Source organism: Callithrix jacchus, chromosome 12 (genome assembly GCF_049354715.1).
Source record: "Callithrix jacchus isolate 240 chromosome 12, calJac240_pri, whole genome shotgun sequence".
NCBI classification, from domain to species: domain Eukaryota; kingdom Metazoa; phylum Chordata; class Mammalia; order Primates; family Cebidae; genus Callithrix; species Callithrix jacchus.
The window spans coordinates 115,342,272-115,364,001 of NC_133513.1; the positions used below are offsets into that span (position 1 = coordinate 115,342,272).

Sequence of the window (21,730 nt, forward strand, 5' to 3'; positions counted from 1 at the left end):
CTGCCTCAGCCTCCCAAAGTGCTAGATTACAAGCATGAGCCACTCACTGTGCCTGACTACTGTTGGTAATTTAAAAAACAAAGTACAAGGTTAGAAAGTTCAGTAGTTACAGAAAGGTACAAAATGAAAAGCAACATAGCCTTGGTTTGCAAAATGTAACCACTTTTAAGTTTCTCAAGTTAGTAAAGTTTGAAACAAGTAGAAAGGAGAACAATGAATGATAAAGAGGAGGGCAACTTTAGAAAAGAACTTGGAAAGTTGCATCATTAAGACTACATGTTGGGCGGGGCACGGTGACTCACGCCCATAATCCCAGCACTTGGGGAAGCCTAGGCAGGTGGATCACGAGGTCGGGAGATCGAGACCATTCTGGCTAAACTCTGTCTCTACTAAAAGTACAAAAAATTAACCGTGTGTGTTGGTGCACATGGGTAGTACAAGCTACTCAGGAGGCTGACGCAGGAGAATTGCTTGAACCCAGGAGGCAGAGTTTGCAGTGAGCCAACATTGCGCCACCATACTCCAGCCAGGGTAACAGAGTAAGACTCAGTCTCAAAAAAGAAAAAAAGCCTAATGTTGTATAATTCCATTTAAGTGCAATGTCTAGAACAGGCAAATTTACAGAAAGTAGGTTAGTGGTTGCTTAGGGGTAAGAAAGTCAGAAGAGAAGTGAGGGAGAGTGACAGCTAATGGGTTCAGGGTCAGAGGAACAAAAATGTTCAAAATTAGATTGTGGTGATGGTTGCTCAGCTCTGTGAATAGAATAAAAAATGATTTATACAGTTTACGTGGGAATTGTAGGTATGTAAATTATATTTCAATAAAGCTGTTTTGAAAAGAGAAAACAAAACAACCTAAGTTAATGCAGAAGAGAAGCAGAAATGAAATTTTCTTCTATAAGCAAACTTCCCTGAGTTCTTCCCCCTCCCGTGGAATTGTATCTTGCTCTGCAAGTTGTATACGTTTATAAGTTTATAAATTCTTGCATTCTTGTTCTTTATAGCTGATAACTGTTAAGTTTCTGTAAAGGTCATAATAAATGCCCAAGCAGGCTGGACTCCTGCCTTCTGGGCACATAGCAGAGGGCAAATGATGAGGCTCGTGCTAGAATCCTTGAGCTCTACAGATAGTGAATATCTGGGTTGCATATCAACAGTCATATGTAAGCCTAAGTTAGGTGCCTATCATTGCTTGATAAATTGCCTTTCTTCTGTACCTGAAAACTTGTTTTAGCGCCACTGTGTACTTCATGTATAAAAAGTACTGTCTTTGTTAGGCGCTTAACCATTTTTGGATGCAAATCTGAGCTAGGCCGGTGTACACCTAAAATAAACTCCTACAACCTCAACTGTTTCTCCAGTCTCTGAAATTCTGCAACATTTCAACAAAAAAAAAAGAAATGCTGGGGTTTAGAGAGGAAGCAGGCCTGGAAATGTAGGCAAAGGACCTGAGCTTGTGAGGCTTTGAATATCCCTGAGTAACTGATGAGTGGTGGACAGGAAGTAGGCGATAACAGATGGGAGTCTGTGGAGGGTGGGGACAATCCTAGCTTTCTGAGAAAATAAAGTCATAAAAGTGCCAATATAGGTCTTATAGGGAGAAGACTTGAAGGGCTGTTTTGTACATGTCTAAAATAGCCCACATGCTGTCCAATAAGCAATTGATTATATCTGTAACATTTTCAAGAAGCTTAGGCATCCAAGTTTTCAGACTGTTCGGTGAATAAATGTAGCAAAGGGCCAGATGCAGTGGCTCACGCCCGTAATCCCAGCACTTTGGGAAGTTGAGGTGGGAGGATCATGAGGTCAAGGGATGGAGACCATCCTGGCCAACATGATGAAATGCCCGTCTCTACTAAAAATACAAAAATTAGCTGGCCATGGTGGTGTGCGCCTGTAGTCCCAGCTACTTGGGAAGCTGAGGCAGGAAGATCATCAGGTCAAGGGATGGAGACCATCCTGGCCAACATGGTGAAATGCCCGTCTCTACTAAAAATACAAAAATTAGCTGGGCAAGGTGGTGTGCGCCTGTAGTCCCAGCTACTTGGGAAGCTGAGGCAGGAGAATCGCTTGAACCCGGGAGGCAGAGGTTGCAATGAGCCGAGATCAGGCCACTTCACTCCAGCCTGGTGACAGAGGGAGACTCTGTCTCAAATGAATGAATGAATGAAACATAAATGATGACAGCGACTATGAAAGGGGAACCGGGAAAGCAACAGACATCAAGGATACACAATTTTCAAGGCATCAATCTCCAACTGTCAAGTGCACAGCCATGTATCCACTGGCATTAACAATTTGGAAAGGAATTAGGAAATCTGGCATAAAACAGTCTCAGTAAATTAGCAGGAAAGGAGGTGCCACATTGCCATGGACTGACACGAGAGGAGACAGCAAGTGACTCTCATTAAAGAGGTGATAGGGGACCGGGTACAGTGGCTCATGCCTATAATCTCAGAACTTTGGGAAGCCAAGGCAGGTGGATTGCTTGAGGTCAGGACTTAAGAGACCAGCCCGACCAACATGGTTAAAACCCATCCCTACTAAAAATACAAAAAAAAAAATTAGCTGGGTGTGGTGGCAGGCACCTATAATACCAGCTACTTAAGAGGATGAGACAGGAGAATCGCTTGCACCCAGGAGGTGGAGGTTGCAGTGAGCTGAGACCAGGCCATTGCACTCCAGCCTGGGCAATCAGAGTGAAACTTCATCTCAAAAAAAAAAAGAGGTGATAGGATAGCAGCTTGAAGAGGGTCATTATTTTTTAAATGAGAGATGATTGAAGGTTGATTGAAGGGAAAACTCCAGATACAGGTCAAGGGGATGACAGAGAGCAAGCAGACTCCCCTAGGAGGCAGGAAGCACTAGAGCCCAGAGTCTTCCACAGAAGACACACCTCCACTCCTGATGCCAGAGGGAAGCAGCAAGAAAAAATAAAATAGAAAAGTGGGCACCGGGGGGAGAAGAAACTGACTAGACTTGAAAGCCCAGCAGAGATGAGAAGCACAGAGCAGCATGCTGGCAAGAAGGAACAAGGGCTGGTTTTGCTGGGGAGAGTAGTCTGGCCTGGCTTGCCAGAGGATTTAATAGCTTCTTATGTGTAAATCAGAGGCTGAATCATGGGAAATTGCTCATATTTGACCATGTTTTACCTATGAAAACAACAGTTTCATATGGTATAACCCATTTGTTGACTTGACTAGCTAACTTCGTGGCAAAAAGAAGTGAAAGGAATCATAATGGTCCAAAGGGCATTAATGACCTAAGTAAAACTTTCATTGGGACAGGGTTAGACAAAGGAGACCCTCTCCCATGACGAGAAAATAAAGAGTAACTACAATTATTTGTGAATATGGCAGTGAGTTTCCTTTAATCAAAGACAATCATGACAAATGTATTAACTATCAAAAGCCACATTTTACTAAAAACAATCTGCCTTTTAAAATGTTGAATCATACAATATATACAATATGTGCCGCTTTCCTTTCTGGACTTCACTATCCATCTGAGTCCTAAAAAAGGGGGGGAAATATCTGGTTAACAGTTTATAAGTAACAAACCAAAAGTTCGTATAACATACCTAAATGAAATCCAACAACTAGCCTTCCTCAGTGAGCAGGGCCCAGGGAAATCCACATCATATATGTATGTATGTATGTATGTATGTATGTATGTATGTATATATATATTTTACATTTATTCACTTCTTTCATTTAAAATATTTTTACAGAAGTAAATTATCTTGGAACAAAAGTATTTCAGATAATTGAAGCACATATTAAGTGTCTACATTGAGTACTAAAAAGTTTATTTTGATGCTCAAAATCAGAAAATTTGAGCTCGAAAAAATCCTTAGCAATGATCTAACTTAAAAATCTTCCTATTTTATACATGTATTTATAGATTTTAAAAAAATGAAGTTGGGTGAGATTAAGCGACTTGCCCACAGTTTTAAAGTAAGGGGCAAAAATAAATAAAGTAAGGGTCGAAGCCAATAGAATCTAGGTCTTCTGATTCCCATCCACAACTGTCTGCACTACAAAATGGCAGACCATTATTAAGATTTCTTTCTAGAAATGTTACCCTTCATATAAATGAATAATTCTTTCATAGCCTAATACAAATTTCAGAAATACCAATTTACCAATATTATTCTAAGGTAATTCTATCTTAATCCTCCTTTTCTGCTTTGTACTTGCAAAATAAGCAAATCTAATGGGACAGTGACCAACAACATGGATTGGAGAATTCAACATTTCACTTGGCTAATTTACCAGTTTGTTGGTGGGGGGGCGGGGAAGAAGCTGGGTGCAGTGGCTCATACATAATCCCAGCACTTTGGGAAGCTGAGGTGGGAGCATCCCTTGAGCCCAGGAGTTTGAGACCAGCCTGGGCAATATAGTGAGATCTTTTTTCTATTTTTTACTAAAAAAAAAAAAGAAACTCCACCAAACCAAGAACAATCCTGTACTGCCTCTTTCAGCTGCAAATCTTTCTCTTTTTTTTTTGAGATGGAGCCTTGCTCTGTCACGGTGGCATGATCTCAGCTCACTGCAACCTCTGCCTCCTGGATTCAAGCAATTGTCCTGCTTCAGCCTTCTGAGTGGCTGGGATTACTGGCACACGCCACCATGCCCAGCTAATTTTTGTATTTTGAGTAGAGACAGGGTTTCACCATGTTGGTCAGGATGGTCTCAATCTCCTGACCTCGTGATCCATCTGCCTCAGCCTTGGGATTACAGGCACAAGCCACCACGCCCAGCCTCAGCTGCAAATCTTAACCGCACCATTGTCATTAATCCAGAAAAGGGAAAGTAGAATCACTATGCCTTTCTCACCTGTTACACACAGTTCTAAGAATAGGGCACTAGAGGGAGGCAAAAATCAAAATTTCCCTGGAACAGGGAAAAAGAATAGTTTGGATTGCCAAATAAACATTAATAAAACTTTGTAGCCATCCCATTAAAAATGTTACCTTCAGCGAGCATCAAGCACTTAGCCTCTGCTGCTTCTGACTTGGAGTAATCACAGGCTCTGAAATCTCAAAGGTCTTCACAATCTCCTGGCAGACAACAAAGAACATTTAGGCACTGAGTTTACTGCAAGTGAAATCAGAGTCAGAACTATGCAGGGGCAACAAAGCTTTACCTCCCAGTCACGATAACTCAAAGCTATAATTCCTTGATTCCTAACTTGTGTGTTTTGTTCAAATCCCTCATTTTCTTCATTAATATTAACAGGCTCTGTTTGAAAGACAAATTTTTCAAAGGTTATCAAATTGGAACAGGTAATCTAAACAGAAACCGATGAGTAATAGCAACGGTACCTGTATTGAAAAGATACTTGTAAGAGTACATACTTTTTAGGATTTCATGCATTATGGAGCTGCTGCAGTATTATTACAGAAGCCAGTAATCCCATCTGTTTCCATTTAAAAGAAACAGATACTAGAGTAACACATTCCAGACATTTGAAAATCTGCATATCTATGTGTGTGTGACACAGAGAGCTAAGTCCTAGTGAGTCCAATAGGACACTGAGAACATTGAAAGTCAAGTGTGATGGAAGTATTCACTCTCCACAGGAGACCTTAGGAGGAGGACATAAGAATGGAGAGTGAAATTATTCACGTAAGAATAAAAGATTCCTAGAACCTCAAGGAGAAAAGAAGGTGCTGGCATCTGACAACACATGATTAGAAAGAGGGATACTACAAAAATGACTGCAATCACCAACTTTCTAAATTAAAATCTGAGTGAAATTGTATCATTTCTTTGCTAATATTTACAGCAGATGCTGAATCAGTGATACAGATGAATCCATCAAAATTTTAGACACTGACCATGTTTTCAGTATCTTCAGGTAATTGAGCAAGATACAACATTGTAAAAGTTAATCTACAGTGAAAATGCATTTACATTTAGTAAAATACATTACTTAAATTCTACTAACAAATGTATTTTCTCTGAAATTAATTTTTCCGAAGATAGTATCATTTACCTATTATTGGTAGTCGGTCTTGGTCAAGTCTTATTCTTGCAAAACCATCCTAAAGTGAAAACATGATTTTAGGAGAAGACAAAAATGTAGACTCAAATCTATAACCACTAGATGAAAACAACTACTCAGAAAACCCAGTATCTTAGAGAATCAAATTATACCGTATCAATAATAAGGTGACGATAGATAAGACTTCTCTGATATCTTTTGTTTACACAGGGTATCTTTTGGGTCTCTAATCAGCTCTTTTACTCAGACACAGCATTCATCCTGAGAATCTCTTAAGTGAAATTCATCTTGTCTCTTTAACTGATTTATATGTATTTTGGAATACTCCACATTTTATTCTGCATAATTCTGTCACTGGGACCACTGGCAAAATATGCCTTTGTTATCATTTCTGAGAAAATACTTCGGTTGACACAAGCTTTTCTCTGAGGTTAATATCAAATTCATCTTATATGTGGGAATGCAACCTGAAGTAAGATTAAAGACAGTCTAAAGCAAATTTCCATGGTACATTTCTAAGTAGAGTTTTTTTTAAACCAATTTTGAAATAATTTCAGACTTAAAGGGTTATAAGACTACCATAAACATGTGCCATATGGCCTTTACCCATATTCATCAGTCGTTAAAGTGTCAGTTACCACATTTACTTTATCACTCTACATATTATTATTGAAGAATGAAGTGAGAATGATAGGTGGCCTGCTCCTTTTCCCTAATCTTTCAGTGACTATTTCTTGAGAAGAAGGATATTCTCTTATACAATATGACAGTTATCAAAATCAGGAAATTTAACAGTTTTACCATTCTGTCATCTAATCTACAATTGCATTCAAATTTTTCCAATTCTTTCTCTAAATAATGTCTAAAACATAAAAGCAAGCACATAAAATTTTAGGTAGTTTCTTCTACCTAATATGCCAAGATTAATATTTTGCTACAATGGGTCTGAAACATACACTGGCCAGTGTACACAGATACCTTTGCCAGCTCCCTTCTACAGCTTTTCTTCTGTATCCTTTTAAAAGCATATAAAAGCAATCAAAAAATAATCTTTAATCTTACCCGTATAATGAAGGAAACATGAAAGATGTTTTCCACTGTCCGGGGGAAAGAATGTGGATCAACCACAAAGTCAAAGAAGGAAATTGGGGTATCAGCTACAGACAAAAAGAAAAAAAATTAATTTCTGCTAATCAATAATATCAGTACTCTCTAGCATTAGCCAGACAGACAAAGAAAAGACGAGTACTCATCCTGATGCAAGAATGTCTATCAATCCAGGCTGGGCACCGTGGCTCATGCCTGTAATCTCAGCATTTTGGGAGGCCAAGGAGTTCAAGACCAGCCTGACCAACATGGTGAAACCCTGTCTCTACTAAAAATACAAAAATTAGCTGGGCGTGGTGGCACGTGCCTGTAATCCTAGCTACTCAGGAGGCTGAGGCAGGAGAATTGCCTGAACCCAGGAGGTGGAGGCTGCGGTTAGCCAAGATTGTGCCACTGCACTTCAGCCTGGGCGACAGAGTGAGACTCTGTCTCAAAAAAAAAAAAAGAATGTATATCAGTCCAATCCTTCTGGGGGTCAGTATGGCATCTCTTCTAAAATCATGTATGCCCACTTACCTGGAAGCCACCTCTAAAAGGCTGTCCTGCAGAAATACAAGCATAAGTGCACAAAATTACATACTAAGATCTTTTACTTCAGCAATTCACAGAAGAGTAAAATGCTATAAAGAACTTAATCATCCAACTGGGTATGGTGCTCACGCCTAAAATCCCAGCACTTTGGAAGGTTGATGCTAACAGATCACCTGAGGTCAGGAGTTTGAGACCAGCTTGGCCAACATGGCGAAACCCCGTCTCTACTAAAAATACACACACAAAAAAATTAGCCAGACGTGGTGGCGTGTGCCTGTAATCCCAGCTACTCCGGGGGCTAAGGCAGAAGAATCGCTTGAACCTGGGAAGTGAAGGCTGCAGTGAGCCGAGATGGTGCCACAGTGCTCCAGCCTGGGCAACAGAGTGAGACTCTGTCTCAAAAAAAAAAAAAAATTAATTATCCATTAATGGAGGATCTGTTAAATATATTTATAGTACAGCCATATAGTGGGAATCAGTGAGCAAAATAAGGGAGATCTGTATGTAATAATATGGAAGAATGTCCACATGGAAAAGTCACTTCACAGGAGAATGTTCATATTATGATTAGCTTGGAAAAAAAGAAAAACAAAAACTATTTAGGTAGATAGGACTGATAAACAAAATAATTTGAAAATATAGACCCTGCATTTTATAATGAGGTGGAATAGGTACTTTTGACACTTCTTACTTGAATGGCATATTTCATTTTGTAACAAAAAAATCCCCATCTTTTAAAGATAAAAATAAAAAGTTAACTTTGAAGTTCTCACATGAAATTTCAAAAGGAGAGAAGAATCCTCATTAAATGTATATGCCAAGAAGTTATCAAAATGCTTCAAACATTACATACAGCTGAAATTGCCTTTTCAACACAAGTATCCTCATTGGACAGATAAATCCACTTTGAATTTGGTGTTACACTTACGATCTTCTCGAAAATATGTCTGCAATAATCCCAAGATTCTTTCTACTTCTTTCTCTGTTGCTTCTTGGTGAGATTCTTCCATTCTGCTTAACTGAAAAAATTAAAGTGATTATCAAGCTGACGGCTGACTTACTGGCCTATTAACAACCTTTTCTTCTCTCTTGCACACCCACACTTTTAAATTGAGACAGGGTTTCTGCTTTGCCACCCAGGCTAGAGTTCAGTGGCACAATCTCAGCTCACTGTCACCTCAGACTCCTGTGCTCAAACGATCCTACCAACTCAGCTTCCTGAGTAGCAGCTAGAAGTGTGCACCACTACACCTGGCTATTTTTTTTTTTAATTCATGCTACTTTGTCTAATTAGATATGGGGTCTTGCTATGTTGCTCAGGCTGGTCTCAAACTTCTGGTCTCAAGTGATCCTCCTGCCTCAGCCTCCCCAAAGCACCTGGATTACAGGCATGAGCCACTGTGCCCAGTCTAAATGTCTTCTGCTGGGGATTGCTAGCAGTTTATATCCCCATCTTAACATATATCATTTAAAAAAATACAGACTTTCTAGTTTCAAGTTACTAATAGAAGAGTAACATTACAAAATCAACTATTTTCAGGTTGAACATAAAATAGCAAAATACAAAAGGGCAGTTTAGAAACAGTAGTTCTCAAGTGGGCGTGACTTTCCCCCTGTCCCCAGGGGACATGAGTTGTCATATGTAGACATTTTTGGTTGTCATAATTGGGGGGTGGGGGTGGGCTACTGACATACAGTAGGTAGAGGCCAGGGGTGCTGCTAAACACCCTATAATGCACACGACAGCTCCCAAAACCAAGAATTATCCAGCCCTAAATATTGACGGCGCTGAGGGAGAGAAACCCTGGCTTAGAACTGATGAAAACTACAGAAATTAGTTTAAACAAAGACAAGCAACCAATCCAATAAAATGCTTAATGGCTTAAATAAAATGATAAACATTTAAGTGACAAAACCTGGCTCCAGACCCAAAAGCTTAGAAAAAATGGCCAACTTGCATGCACATTATTTTAACAGCTATTTTAACTTCTAGGTGTTTTTTTAAAAAGCAACATTTTAAAACAAACAAACCTGGGCGGGCATTGCCCTCTCCTCTCGGACTGCAGGAACTCTTCTTGGACGATCAACTCGTGGCTTTGGCGCAGGGAACTCTCCATATATTGAACCCAACCTAATGAAAAATATGCTTTCATGCCTTTTTTTGCCTGTTGTTTAACAAACTAATTTCACTAATTACAACTAGTTTGCATGGTATAGTCAAATTCAGACCAGGCATCAGTGATATATATATATATATAAGCTGACATCAGACCAAGACTCTTGGTAAGGTTTATGACATCCTTTCTGACTTATTTGTATTTCTACAAAACTCCTAGGAGCTTTACTCAACCACAGATACCTCCTCAGACACCTTCATATTGCCCTGCACAGTAAGCCAGTCAATGTGCCTGTGATGTCTTCCCACCTAACCTAAAAGCCCTAATACAGACTTGGGCTACAGGAACAGATGTATCGTGTGGAGGCGAAAGCCCCAAGAATACAGGCTCATGTGGTCCCACTTGAGATGAATGGATATGATGTAGATGGACAGATACATTATGCATATAGGTCCATTTCAACATAACAAGGAGCAGTATCCCTCAATCAATCAGTCAATCAAATAACATGGTAGAGATCCTGGATGCTTAGAGAGTACTGCTCAAGTGCTATGAGAATACCTGGGCAGAGATATCTACCCAGACATGGGAGTGATGTGGGAAATCGGATCCTATGCTGATAACACCTCTGTCTGGAGAAGTTGCTGGAGGCTTCCAAGTTGGGGCCTGTGAGATAAACTTTACTGGATGGAAAAGATTAAAAGGAACTGGAGACCAAGAGAACAGCAAGTAGAAAGACACAGTTTAAAGTACTTCATTGTGGCTGGAAATTGGGCTGAATGATGAGACAAGGCTGAAGACTTTATCTTTAGAGCCTAGGATTTATGAGTTTAGTGCAATAGCAAAAAACGAGGCTTTAGATTTAATCCTATGATAAAGTGTGGTGTATATTCTACTAAACAGAATGTATACAAATGGCTCTGGGCACCTGAGTTACCTGAAGTCTTCCTAAAAATAGATGCCAGACCCCAAACGACACTACTGCGCTGTCATCTCCAAAGCCTTCTACCTGAGCCGCTAGCAATATCAAAGGTTTTTAAAAGGATGAATTAAAAAAAAAAGGTGAATTAGAAAAGACAAATGCCCAGGAGCTATACCACTTAAAGAAGAAAGGACTGAAGAAGCCAGATGGCTACCCTAGAGAAAGCACTTGCTGGGCAACAAAACAAATAAGCTTGAAGGTCCGGTTAGAGAAGAACCAGTAAGAGCTGTTTTTGGTTTCTCCATAGGACCAAGCTGGGAAGTTGAAACAGAAGCCAATTTCATTTGAATATGAAAGAAATTTTTTTTCTTTTTTAGAGAAATCTCTCTCTGTCACCCAGGCTGGAGTGCAGAGGTGTGATTATCAGCTCACTGCAACCTCTGCTTCCCAGGTTCAAGCGATTCTCCTGCCTCAGCCTCCCGAGTTGCTGGGACCACAGGCAAACACCGCCACGTCCAGCTAATTTTTTTGTATTTTTAGTAGAAACAGGGGTTCGCTGGGTTAGCCTGGATGGTCTCAATCTCCTGATCCACCGACCTCAGCCTCCCAAAGTGCTGGGATTACAGGCATGAGCCACCGCACCTGTCCAAGAAATCTTTTTTTTTTTCTTTCTTTTTTTTGAGATGGAGTTTCGCTCTTGTTACCCAGGCTGGAGTGCAATGGCGCGATCTTGGCTCACCGCAACCTCCGCCTCCTAGGTTCAGGCAATTCTCCTGCCTCAGCCTCCTGCGTAGCTGGGATTACAGGCACGCGCCACCGTGCCCAGCTAATTTTTTGTATTTTTAGTAGAGACGTGGTTTCACCATGTTGACCAGAATGGTCTTGATCTCTTGACCTCATGATCCACCTGCCTCAGCCTCCCAAAGTGCTGGGATTACAGGCGTGAGCCACCGTGCCCGGCTGAAATCTTTTTTTTTAAATATGAGCTTTATCTAAAAAATGAACTGGGCAGTCATGTGGCAGTGACAAGGAATCTTCAAATATAGGTGAGTGGTCATCCAACAAGGTAGGATCCTCCTACTGATAAGAAATCCCATCATAAGATAAGGATTTCGAAGATGATAAACCGAGTTTCATGAGCTTAGAAGCAAAGGAGCCAGGAGACAGCACTGGTAAAGAGGTTCTGAGCTTTCCTGCTAAAGCGGAATGAGAGATCCTTTAAGGTTCCATCCACATCTAGAGTTTATATGGACTTTTGTTGAGATAGGGTCTCACTGTGTCACCCAGGACAGAGTGCAGTGGCATGATCTCGGCTCAATGCAACTTCTGCCTCCCAGGCTCAAGTGATCCTCCCACCTCAGCCTCCCAAGCAGCTGGGACCACAGCAGGCGAATTTTTTATATTTTTGGTAGAGCATAGGTTCTCAGCATGTTGCCCAGGCTGGTCTTGAACTCCTAAGCCTAGATGATCTACCTGCCTCCACCTCCCAAAATGCTGGGATTTTAAGCATGAGCCACCATGCCCAGCCTAGTGTTTATGAACTTTTACATCAGTTTTGAAAGTCTCCAAATAAAGAGACTGTCACCTCTACAAGACCAAATAATCTTTGTCCCTACAAGAAAACATAATTTAAGTTTCACAAATGGCTGGTCTGTTGGATTTTTAAAATAATCTTACAGAAAGTGGAATGTATGGGTTTTATTAAAGGTGTTTTCTGCTGTTTTGCCTGATATTTTCCAGGAGTCATAGACTATGAATTCAAAATCAGAACTATCTTCATCACGGATGAGTTCTTCAGCTTCTAGCGGATTTACACCCATATGTGTCAGCTACAAAAATGAAGGAAAACAAAAAACCCCAGTTAAACCACAAGCAATCATTGTCCACATCCAATAATCTGCATCACTCAACCTTTAAGAGGCCAGATGCAAAGCCTGCTTTCAGGCTCTTAACATGTTGGCTAAATTTCTTATTTTACAATAACTTTGGAGTTAAAATCCAATTTTCAAAGCTACCTTCTTTTTGGCAGAAAATATTCCTCAATGTACTTAAAATCTTTGGGTGAGAAAGTGAAACAATTTAGACCAGTGGTTCTCAACCTGGGTATACTTGCTCCCCCGGGTATTTTGGCAATACCTGGAGACAATTAGTGCCAGTGCTGAGAAACCCTGCTCTAGCCCACTGGCAACCAGAGGGATTTAGGTATGCCAGAACTCAGCCCCCTGAGAATTTTTTTTTTTTTTTTTTTTTTTTTTTGAGACACAGAGTATTACTCTTTTGCCCAGGCTAGAGTGCAATGGCATGATCTCAGTTCACTGCAAACTCCACCTCCTGGGTTCAAGCGATTTTCCTGCTTCAGCCTCCCAAGTAGCTGGGATTACAGGTGCCTGCCACTGCGCCTGGCTTTTTGTATTTTTAGTAGAGACTGGATTTCACCAGGTCGGCCAGGTTGGCCAGGCTGGTCTCCAACTCCTGACCTCATGATCCACCCACCTTGGCCTCCCAAAGTGCTGGGATTACAGGCATGAGCCACCACGCCGGGCCTCCCCGGGAATTTCTGTGTCACAAATAGTTCATGTATCAGCAAAGCTGCACTAGCATAAAAATATACAATTAAATCTCACATCAAAGTTTCAAGATAGCACAGGGAAGTTCAGCTGGTGTTCAGATTTTAATTTTTAGCCAACCTCCTACAAATCTCTATTCAGCTTGTATCTCAGTATATCCAGAGAGCAGTGGCCCAGCACCTCTGAGAGAATGGCTCATCCTAAAATTGCCTTCCTGGGAAGAGTTGGCAGAAGTCAAATAATTCTCTCATCTCAAACTATCTTACAGAAAATGTGTTATATTGAATTTGCTTTTATGAAAGTACACTTTTATTACATTATGCTGTGAAATGCCTAGAAGTTATCCAATTACGATGGCAATATCATATATAAACAATAATCACAAAACCCTCAGGGAGCTTAACCCTATTCAAGGCAACCAGACTTGAAAAAGAAGAAAGCCTCCAAGGGGCTGGTCAGAGCACTGCGGTCAGCTTTTCTCCGCTCCCTTGCTGCCTGTTCTCCCACTGCACCCGAGGAGGCAGACATGACAGTTTTGGTCTGCTCAGCTGACAGACAGATCCACCCATCTTTCCTCATAGTGTCTATATTTGATGTTATACATAGGAAAGTCTTCTCCACCGAGACTGGACAACTATTAATTTAAGGTTTGGGGCCGGGCGCAGTGGCTCCCAGCACTTTGGGAGGCCAAGGCTGGTGGATCATGAGGTCAAGAGATCGAGACCATCCTGGTCAACATGGTGAAACCCCGTCTCTACTAAAAATATGAAAAATTATCGGCATGGTGGCGTGCACCTGTAGTCCCAACTACTCGGGAGGCTGAGGCAGGAGAATTGCCTGAACCCAGGAGGCAGAGGCTGCAGCGAGCCGAGATCGCGCCATTGCACTCCAGCCTGGGTAACAAGAGCGAAACTCAGTCTCAAAAAAAAAAAAAAAAAAATTTAAGGTTTTATGTATTATGCTTTAAGACTTCTAGAATTTGTTTTGATAGGTTATTTAAAGTACAGAGCTTAACCAGATAAAGTAATTTTTAAAGAAATACCCATTATATGGTTACTTTATTGACCCGTATATTAGAATGCATTTTCCTAAGTGCATTATGCTTCACAATTATAAAACACTAAGAAAAAAAAAAAAGGTTTGAAAGACGAACTGGAAATAATCTTGTGCCTCATGCCTTTATGAAAGAATTACTTCATCTGGTCAGATCGAATAGTACTAAATTATTTTTAAAAACATTTAACATAAACATCCAGTTAGAAATGCAAAGGCAATGTTCATGCTGAGGTGCAGCTATGTGTGCCAGGAAAACATCTATGGGTAATGTATATTCACATTACATTATCTGAGGTTGGCTCAGAAGCGAATTATTTATTTATTTTTTTGTCGCAGAGTCTTGCTCAGTAGCCCAGACTAGAGCGCAGAGGTGAGATCTTGGCTCACTGCAACCTCCGCCTCATGGGTTCAAGGGATTCTCCTGCCTCAGCCTCCCGAGCAGCTGAGATTACAGGAGCCCGCCATCGTACCCGGCTAATTTTTGTATTTTTAGTAGAGATGGAGTTTCACCAAGTTTGCCAGGCTGGTCTCAAACTCCTGACCTCAGGTGATCCACCAGCCTCAGCTTTCCAAAGTGCTGGGATTACAGGCATAAGCCACTGCATTTGGCCAGAATAGAATTTTTTTAAAAGACAACAAAGTAAGATCCACGGTCAGTCTCTGTGTGCTTTTTCTTTCTTTGGTAAATTCATTAAGGAATAGTTCTGGAATTGCAGGTAACAACTGTTTAAACTTGTCAAGAGGCAAAGAAAGGTGAATAAAACATAAAACCACAAAAAGCAAAACCCAATCATATTCATATGGTTCTGAAATATTCTAAAGACAGACCAAACATGCCCTCTCGCCAGGCCTAACTCAACTCCAGCTGGGCCCTGCCATCTCAGAGGGGCTTCTGCCCAGCCCAGGACAAAGGTCTCTGGTCACTGAGGATGATCTAAAACACGAGTGAACAGAGGGAAAACGGCCATGGCAAATGACCACCGCACCCAGCATCTTAAGACAGAACACAACAGGATTTTCAAACTGCTCTAAGCCCCCACCCTAAATTCTCCCACATAGCTCTACTTTCATCTGTTTAATTTAGTAAGATCTCTCTGGAGGAATCTGAGACCAAAAAAGAAGGATGAAGTAAGATCATTTAAATAATTATACAATATATGACAAAACATTTTTTATTCAGAGTCTATAGCTTTGAACTTACTAGAGTCTCAACATATCTTAACATATCAAACGAGCTCAGGTCTGAGCGCAGCTGCTTTGCTTTCTCTTTGCCCAAATCTGAAGCCAAAACAAGAAAGTGGGCATCCAGGACTGCTTCTCTTGCTCGGGACACTATTAAAAAAAGAAAGAAAATATTCACATTACAAAATATACATTAACCATAGATATTTTCCCTACATTTGCAACTACTTACCAGGATTTCCCACTGGACCAAAAAAAAAAAAAAAATCCCAATAGGCAACTGACCCATCCTTCTAAAACCTGTTCCCCTGCCCAACTCACCAAAATCTCTCATCAAAGCTGACCCATCTTCCTAAAAGCCAGCTTTCTCTCTAGTTCCCCTACTCCTGTTGGCTGAATCACAATCTCTTAAATAACTCCAGTTGAGCAAAACCCCTTTCACATCTAATTCTCACTTTTCCCTGACTCATCCTAGTCATGATCATCATGTGTGCCGACATAAGGAAAATCAAATGCCCACTCCATGTCGGGCCCTGTGCTTGGTGTGGTGGTTTGTGAATAGCAATAGGTAAGTTGCTAAGAAGCCTCAACCAAAATCATGGCATGTGCCGGGCTGGCACCAGGAGGTTCATGCCTCTCTATGGCTTCAGAGGCAACCCAGCAAAGCCACCCAAATCAACAGTCTACAGGCAGCAGATAGTGACCTCTAAGGATGGATGCTCAAAAAAGGCTTGAGAGAGGACATGGGATTTAAGATAAGCTATGGAAAAAGATTTAAATGAAAGGAGGAACAGGCCAGGCACAGCAGCTCACGCCTGTAATCCCTGCACTTTGGGAGGCTGAGGCAGGCACACTACTTTGAGTTCAGAAGTTTGAGACTAGCCTGGGCAACATGGTAAAACCCTGTCTCTACTAAAAATACAAAAATTAGCTGGGTATGGTGGTACACGCACGTAATCCCAGTTACTTGTGAGGCTGAAGATGGAGAATCACTTTAACCTGGGAGGCAGAGGTTGCAGTGAGCCAAGATCATGCCACTGCACTCCAGCCTGGCTGACAGAGCGACACCCCTCTGAGGCTTCCTTTAGGATTCTTTGTAGGTATTCCGGGACTACTTTACATTCTCCCTGCTGCCCGCAGGGTCTGATTAAGCCAACCCCCTCGGCCCCACTGTTTCCTTTTGTTGACCTCTTCCTTCATCTCCCACGAACATCCTGTGCCTACCTGCCCCACTCCCTTCTCCTTTCATCTGTTTTACAAACTCAGACCATCAAATCCAAAAATGTCACTGAGCAACTCCTAGGGCCCAACTAAGTGAATAATTTTGCCCTAAAGTATTGCTTTAAATAGCGGAAAAGCTAAGGGTGAAATGATGTGGGGATAAGGAAGTGACCAGAGGCACAGTAAATATCAGGGGAGTAACTGAGTCAAGTCAAGACTAACAGTGAGGAGACTGGGAGTCCGGCTGCGAGAGGAAGACAAAGCTTAAGAGGGCAGGGGAGGGAGTTAACCAGGTGAAGGAGAAAGACCTGGTTCCTGAAGGCTTTGATGAGGCTTAGCAAATCGGTAGACTAATGGGGAATGGGAAGGAGGCTGTGGTCAAAGAAGGGCAGAAATTGGAGAGCATATATAAAGTGATAAAAGGAGACAACATTTAAAGCACGAGTCATACTCAGCAATGACTAAAAATAAACATTCCAGTCCTTTAAGAATATAAAGAACTGCCCAGGCGCTGCGGCTCATGCCTGTAATCCCAGCACTGTGAGAGGCTGAGGCGGGTGGATCACCTGAGGTCAGGATTTCAAGATCAGGCTGGCCCACATGGCAAAACCCCTTCTTTACTAAAAATACAAAAATTAGCTGGATGTGGTGGCGCGCACCCATAATCCCAGCTACTTGGGAGGCTGAGGTAGGAGAATCACTTGTACCTGGGAGGCGGAGGTTGCAGTGAGTCCAGATGGCGCTCTGCACTCTAGCCTGGGAGACAGAGCCAGACTCCATCTCAAATACCAAAGAAAAAAACAACGTATTGGCTGCATTCTCCCCTTCTGTTTCCACAAACCTGTCAGAGAGGCCTGGAGGGGAGAGTGGTCTGGGGAGCAGTCCTATGGCTCTGTGATTAAGTATCCACATCAGGGAGTACCGCTCTATCACCGGGCAGGCAGATGGCTGCTACCCATACCACTGCCACTGCTTTCAATCCAAACAAAGGTTATTTTTTAAAGCACCCATGGCCTAGAGTTCAGGGCTCTAGGATCTCTCTCTCTCTCACACACACACACACGCACCTGGGATCTCTCTCACACACACACGCGGGATCTCTCACACACACACGCACCTGGGATCTCTCTCACACACACACACGCACACGCACCTGGGATCTCTCTCTCACACACACGCACACGCACCTGGGATCTCTCTCACACACACACGCACGCACCTGGGATCTCTCGCACACACACACGCACACGCACCTGGGATCTCTCACACACACACACGCACACGCACCTGGGATCTCTCTCTCTCACACACATACACGCACCTGGGCTCTCACACACACACACATGCACCTGGGATCTCTCTCTCTCCTCTCACACACACACATGCACCTGATTTCTCTCTCTCACACAAACACACGCACCTGGGATCTCTCTCTCTCCTCTCACACACACACATGCACCTGATTTATCTCTCTCTCTCTCACACACACACACATACGCACCTGGGATCTCTCTCTCTCTCACACACACACGCACCTGATTTCTCTCTCTACACACGCATACGCATGCACCCCAGACTGGAAACCAGTAGGTCCACTTGCAGGCCTTGCCACCTCCACGGGGTTACACGTGGACCAACTGCAAGGAGTTGAGGAAGGCAAGACTGAGAATGGGACAGGAAAGAAACAAGATGTCAGAGGCGAGCTCAGTTCTTTAATTCATCCACTCAACCAATGTGTACTAGGGATACAGCAGTAAACACAAGAAAAAGATAAAAGGTAACGCGTGTAAAGTTCTCAAACCTGAACAGGCAACAGAATCACCTGGGAGCTTAAGACAGACTGCGGAACCCACACCCAGAATTTCATGGAAAGCCCTCATTATATGGTAAGTGCATAATAAAAATGGCATTATTGCTAAAATGAAACGGTTCCCAAACTGAGAAAGCACTATTGCAAATGTGGGAATTGTTTGATGTCAATCATTTGGTGCTTATGTAACACTAACTAAAAGTATCATAAAACACAGTATCATATATAAAATAACAAATTACCTTCATTAAACAGAGTGTTGGCCTCTTCAAGGACCTCTGTTAATTTGTCGCCGGCATTTAGTATGTCCTCCCGGTTTTCTATTTAAAAAAATACAAACTTTGGGAAACTAGCTCAGTATTCACTAATAAGCAATTGACAAAGTTATCACCTACAGCAGTAAAGCCAAGCCGTGGCCCCTGCGCCGAGTAATTATAACCAAAATGGCCCGAAAAAAGAGAAAGGCTACTCTACCCTTTACGCAGCATGAATTTTAAAAGGAAACCCTGGACCCCTCAAACCTTAACCCAAAGGGCTGGACTTGGCTGCAGCCTCTGAGTGCTCCATAACCGACTGGTTCTCAAACTTTGCAAACACCACCATCATCTTGAGAACCACTGCACAGTTGGGCGGGTCCACCCGGAGAATCGGATTCCCCCGGTGGGGTCCGAGAACGTGCATTTGACAGCTTTCGCGCGCCGCTACCGCTGCGGGAGCGGAAGCCCTGGCGGAGGACCGCCGGGAGCAATCAAAGCACGCAGAGTCCGCGTCCTGCCTCTCCCCATCGGCTGGCTGGGCTCCGGCGGGTCCGCGAACGGCTCTGGCCTCCAGCTTTCCCAGCCTGTTACTCCAGGAACCGCGCGCCCCTCGCCCAGGTTGCGCAGCTCCAGCCACATAACTGTGGGAGCACTGTGTCAACAATTAAGGTGCGGCATGCGGCGAAGGGCTTGCTCCCGGCGCGTCTCCGCCCGCGCTACGCGGGGCCTGCACCCGGCATCTGCCTCCTGCGTCGTCCCCACCGCGCCCGGCGCAGGGTGGGGACGGCGGCTCTGCCCGCACAGCACGGAGGCGCCGCCTTACGTTGAACGGAGTTGATGAGCGCCCGGTACTGATGGCGGATCTGGCGGCACAGGCCTTGGTCGGCCTCCGCCTCCAAGCTGGCCGGGTCTATCATCTCGTCATCGGAATCCGACGGCTCTGTGTCCTCCAGGCTCGGGCGTTCTGGGGCCTCCCTGCGCTCTGGCGCGGCGCCACGGCGGGCCCCGGGCGACAGCGGGGACCGCGAGCGGGAGCGGGTGCGATCCCGGTGCGGGTCGCGGCCCCGGCCTCGGCCCTCGGGCCCGCGGCCGCTGCTGTCCCCAGACATCGCGCCAATTCGCCGTGCAACTTCGGAACGGCGGAAGTTCGCGCCAGAAACTGAAACCCCTGCTCTGCGCGAGCGCCCGCTCCCAGCGGAACGCGGCTCCGGGACCCGCGCGAGCACACAGCGACGCCTGTGGCGGGAGGCCGCCTACGGGCCCGGCCGGGTTTCCAAGGCGCCTGCCGGAACTGCTGGGTGCACTAGAGGGACCTGGAGGGGATCCTTTGTTCCCTTGACAGAGGTGCAATGAGCTCCCCCTTACTCCACACTGCAGGGCCGTGAGCATCTTGGTTTTCTGCCCGCCTTTCCCACTCCACTGGACCTGCATCTTCCCTGGGTTCCTTTGCCTGCCCAGGACACAGCCACAGCCTGGCACCAGCATGGGTACGCGGGACATGTGTGTTGAGCAAGGTTCCTGCTGTGGAGCAGGATGAGCGCGGGACGTGGAGACCAGAAGTGCTCAGCTGCTCACGTGTGACTTTAGTTTCCCTGCCATCATGGCTGGGGTTGGGGGCCGGTGGATGAATCAAATGTTTATGTGCAGCTGGCAATACCACTTTTTGTAAGTATGGCAGAACAGACATATTAACAGGTTAAACTGTTAACCATCCTTCTAAATATCTACAACACAATGTCACCAGAACACCAGGGTTTTGGTCTACGCCCTGCTGCCCGCCCCCCCACCCTCACAGAAAGCCAATCACGGAGACAACCATTATTACTAAGGAAAAAGGCTTTACTCGGATGCTGCACTCAGGGAGATAAGAGAGCAGTCTCAGATTCATTGCCCTGCCCAACTAAAGTCAGGAGTTTATACAGTTGCAGCGAAGCAATGTAACAATGTGTGGGAAAACAGGAACTCAGGAGAGGGAAGGAAGCTCTGGGGACTTACGAGAGGGCCTGTTGTCTCATTGGATACAATCACCTGGTGAGTTTCAGTTTTTTTATACTTTTTGAGAGGTCTGGGGGATCCTTTCCTGAGGAAGGAACTCAGATTAAACAAATGTAAGTTTTAACCTTAAGACTAGAAAAGATAATTTCTAAGTTTATCCAAAATAATAAATAAATAAACGGTCTATAGGACTATTGGGTTGGTCTCAATGACGGTCTGTGTTCACGTTTGCTTCTTTTTTTGTTTTTGTTTTTGTTTGTTTGTTTTTGATACAAGGTCTCATTCTGTTGCCCAGGCTGGAGTGCAGTGATGCAATCTCAGCTCATTGCAAAGCCCCAACCTCACCTCAAGTGATCTGCCCACCTTGGCCTCCCTATGTGCTGGGATTACAGATGTGAGCATGCATGACCTGATACTCGAACTAGAAGATTCTAAGAATACTTCCTGAAGGGCCCAAGAAAGATGGAATTATATTCCGTATACTTTGAAAGATAAATGTATGAATTTCATTCCATGTATTTTGGATTGTATTGGAGTATTGTTTCTCAAAAGTTCTCTTTGGTGCTAAGAGCACATTTTCTTGAAGGAACAATATTACAAGTTGGGTTACCACACAACCTACAAATAGACCATTTTGTGCACCATGTCTACTAAACTTGAGTTAGTTCAAGTTCATTGGTGTCCAACAGCTGCTACCTCACCCACCCTGGGTTATCTGTATTTCAGGAAGGGCACATGTGTGTGCCTGATTCCTTAGATGAAACATGATTGCTCTAACCAGGTCCCAGTAATCAGTAATCTCACTTCCCTTCCCCAGTGACTGGTCTAGGGTTATGTGATGCACTCTGGGTCTGTAAGATGTGAGAGGGCTTCCCAACTGGATAGAACACAAAGCTTCCAGAAAAGAAAACCCTCGACCCTTTTCCCGCTTTAAGATGGCTGGTATAAGAATGTGGG

General features: G+C 43.5%; 1 protein-coding gene across 2 annotated transcripts; it reads right to left on the reverse strand.

Annotated features, from left to right (window-relative positions):
- Nucleotides 1–3,342: 3,342 nt before the first annotated feature.
- NSMCE4A (NSE4A component of SMC5/6 complex) lies at nucleotides 3,343–19,916 on the reverse strand. 2 transcript variants are annotated; one of them, XM_002756684.5, is made up of 11 exons: nucleotides 19,602–19,916; nucleotides 18,764–18,841; nucleotides 15,510–15,640; nucleotides 12,363–12,514; nucleotides 9,678–9,777; nucleotides 8,575–8,665; nucleotides 7,071–7,165; nucleotides 6,000–6,048; nucleotides 5,148–5,242; nucleotides 4,975–5,061; nucleotides 3,343–3,511 (listed from the first exon to the last, which is right to left on the reverse strand). In XM_002756684.5, the coding sequence occupies exons 1-10, from the start codon at nucleotides 19,885–19,887 to the stop codon at nucleotides 4,987–4,989; spliced, it is 1,152 nt and encodes a 383-aa protein (XP_002756730.1). In that variant the 5' UTR covers nucleotides 19,888–19,916; the 3' UTR covers nucleotides 3,343–3,511; nucleotides 4,975–4,986. The 2 variants fall into 2 exon arrangements, with proteins under 2 accessions (XP_002756730.1, XP_054099370.1); XM_054243395.2 differs by lacking the exons at nucleotides 3,343–3,511; nucleotides 4,975–5,061; nucleotides 5,148–5,242; nucleotides 6,000–6,048; nucleotides 7,071–7,165 and adding an exon at nucleotides 7,172–7,544 and having other exon boundaries at nucleotides 8,571–8,665.
- Between the last annotated feature and the right edge of the window lie 1,814 nt (nucleotides 19,917–21,730).

What these genes read in the sequence shown, in the direction of transcription:
- NSMCE4A (XM_002756684.5), bottom strand. Translation starts at nt 19,887, where the DNA reads ATGTCTGGGGACAGCAGCGGCCGCGGGCCCGAGGGCCGAGGCCGGGGC. An exon ending in ACCCATACATTCCACTTTCT is followed by an intron (nt 9,778 to 12,362) that starts GTAAGATTATTT and finishes ATTTTTCATTAG; the next exon opens with GTTGGGTTCAATATATGGAG. An exon ending in AGACCGACTACCAATAATAG is followed by an intron (nt 5,243 to 5,999) that starts GTAAATGATACT and finishes TCTTTCAAACAG; the next exon opens with AGCCTGTTAATATTAATGAA.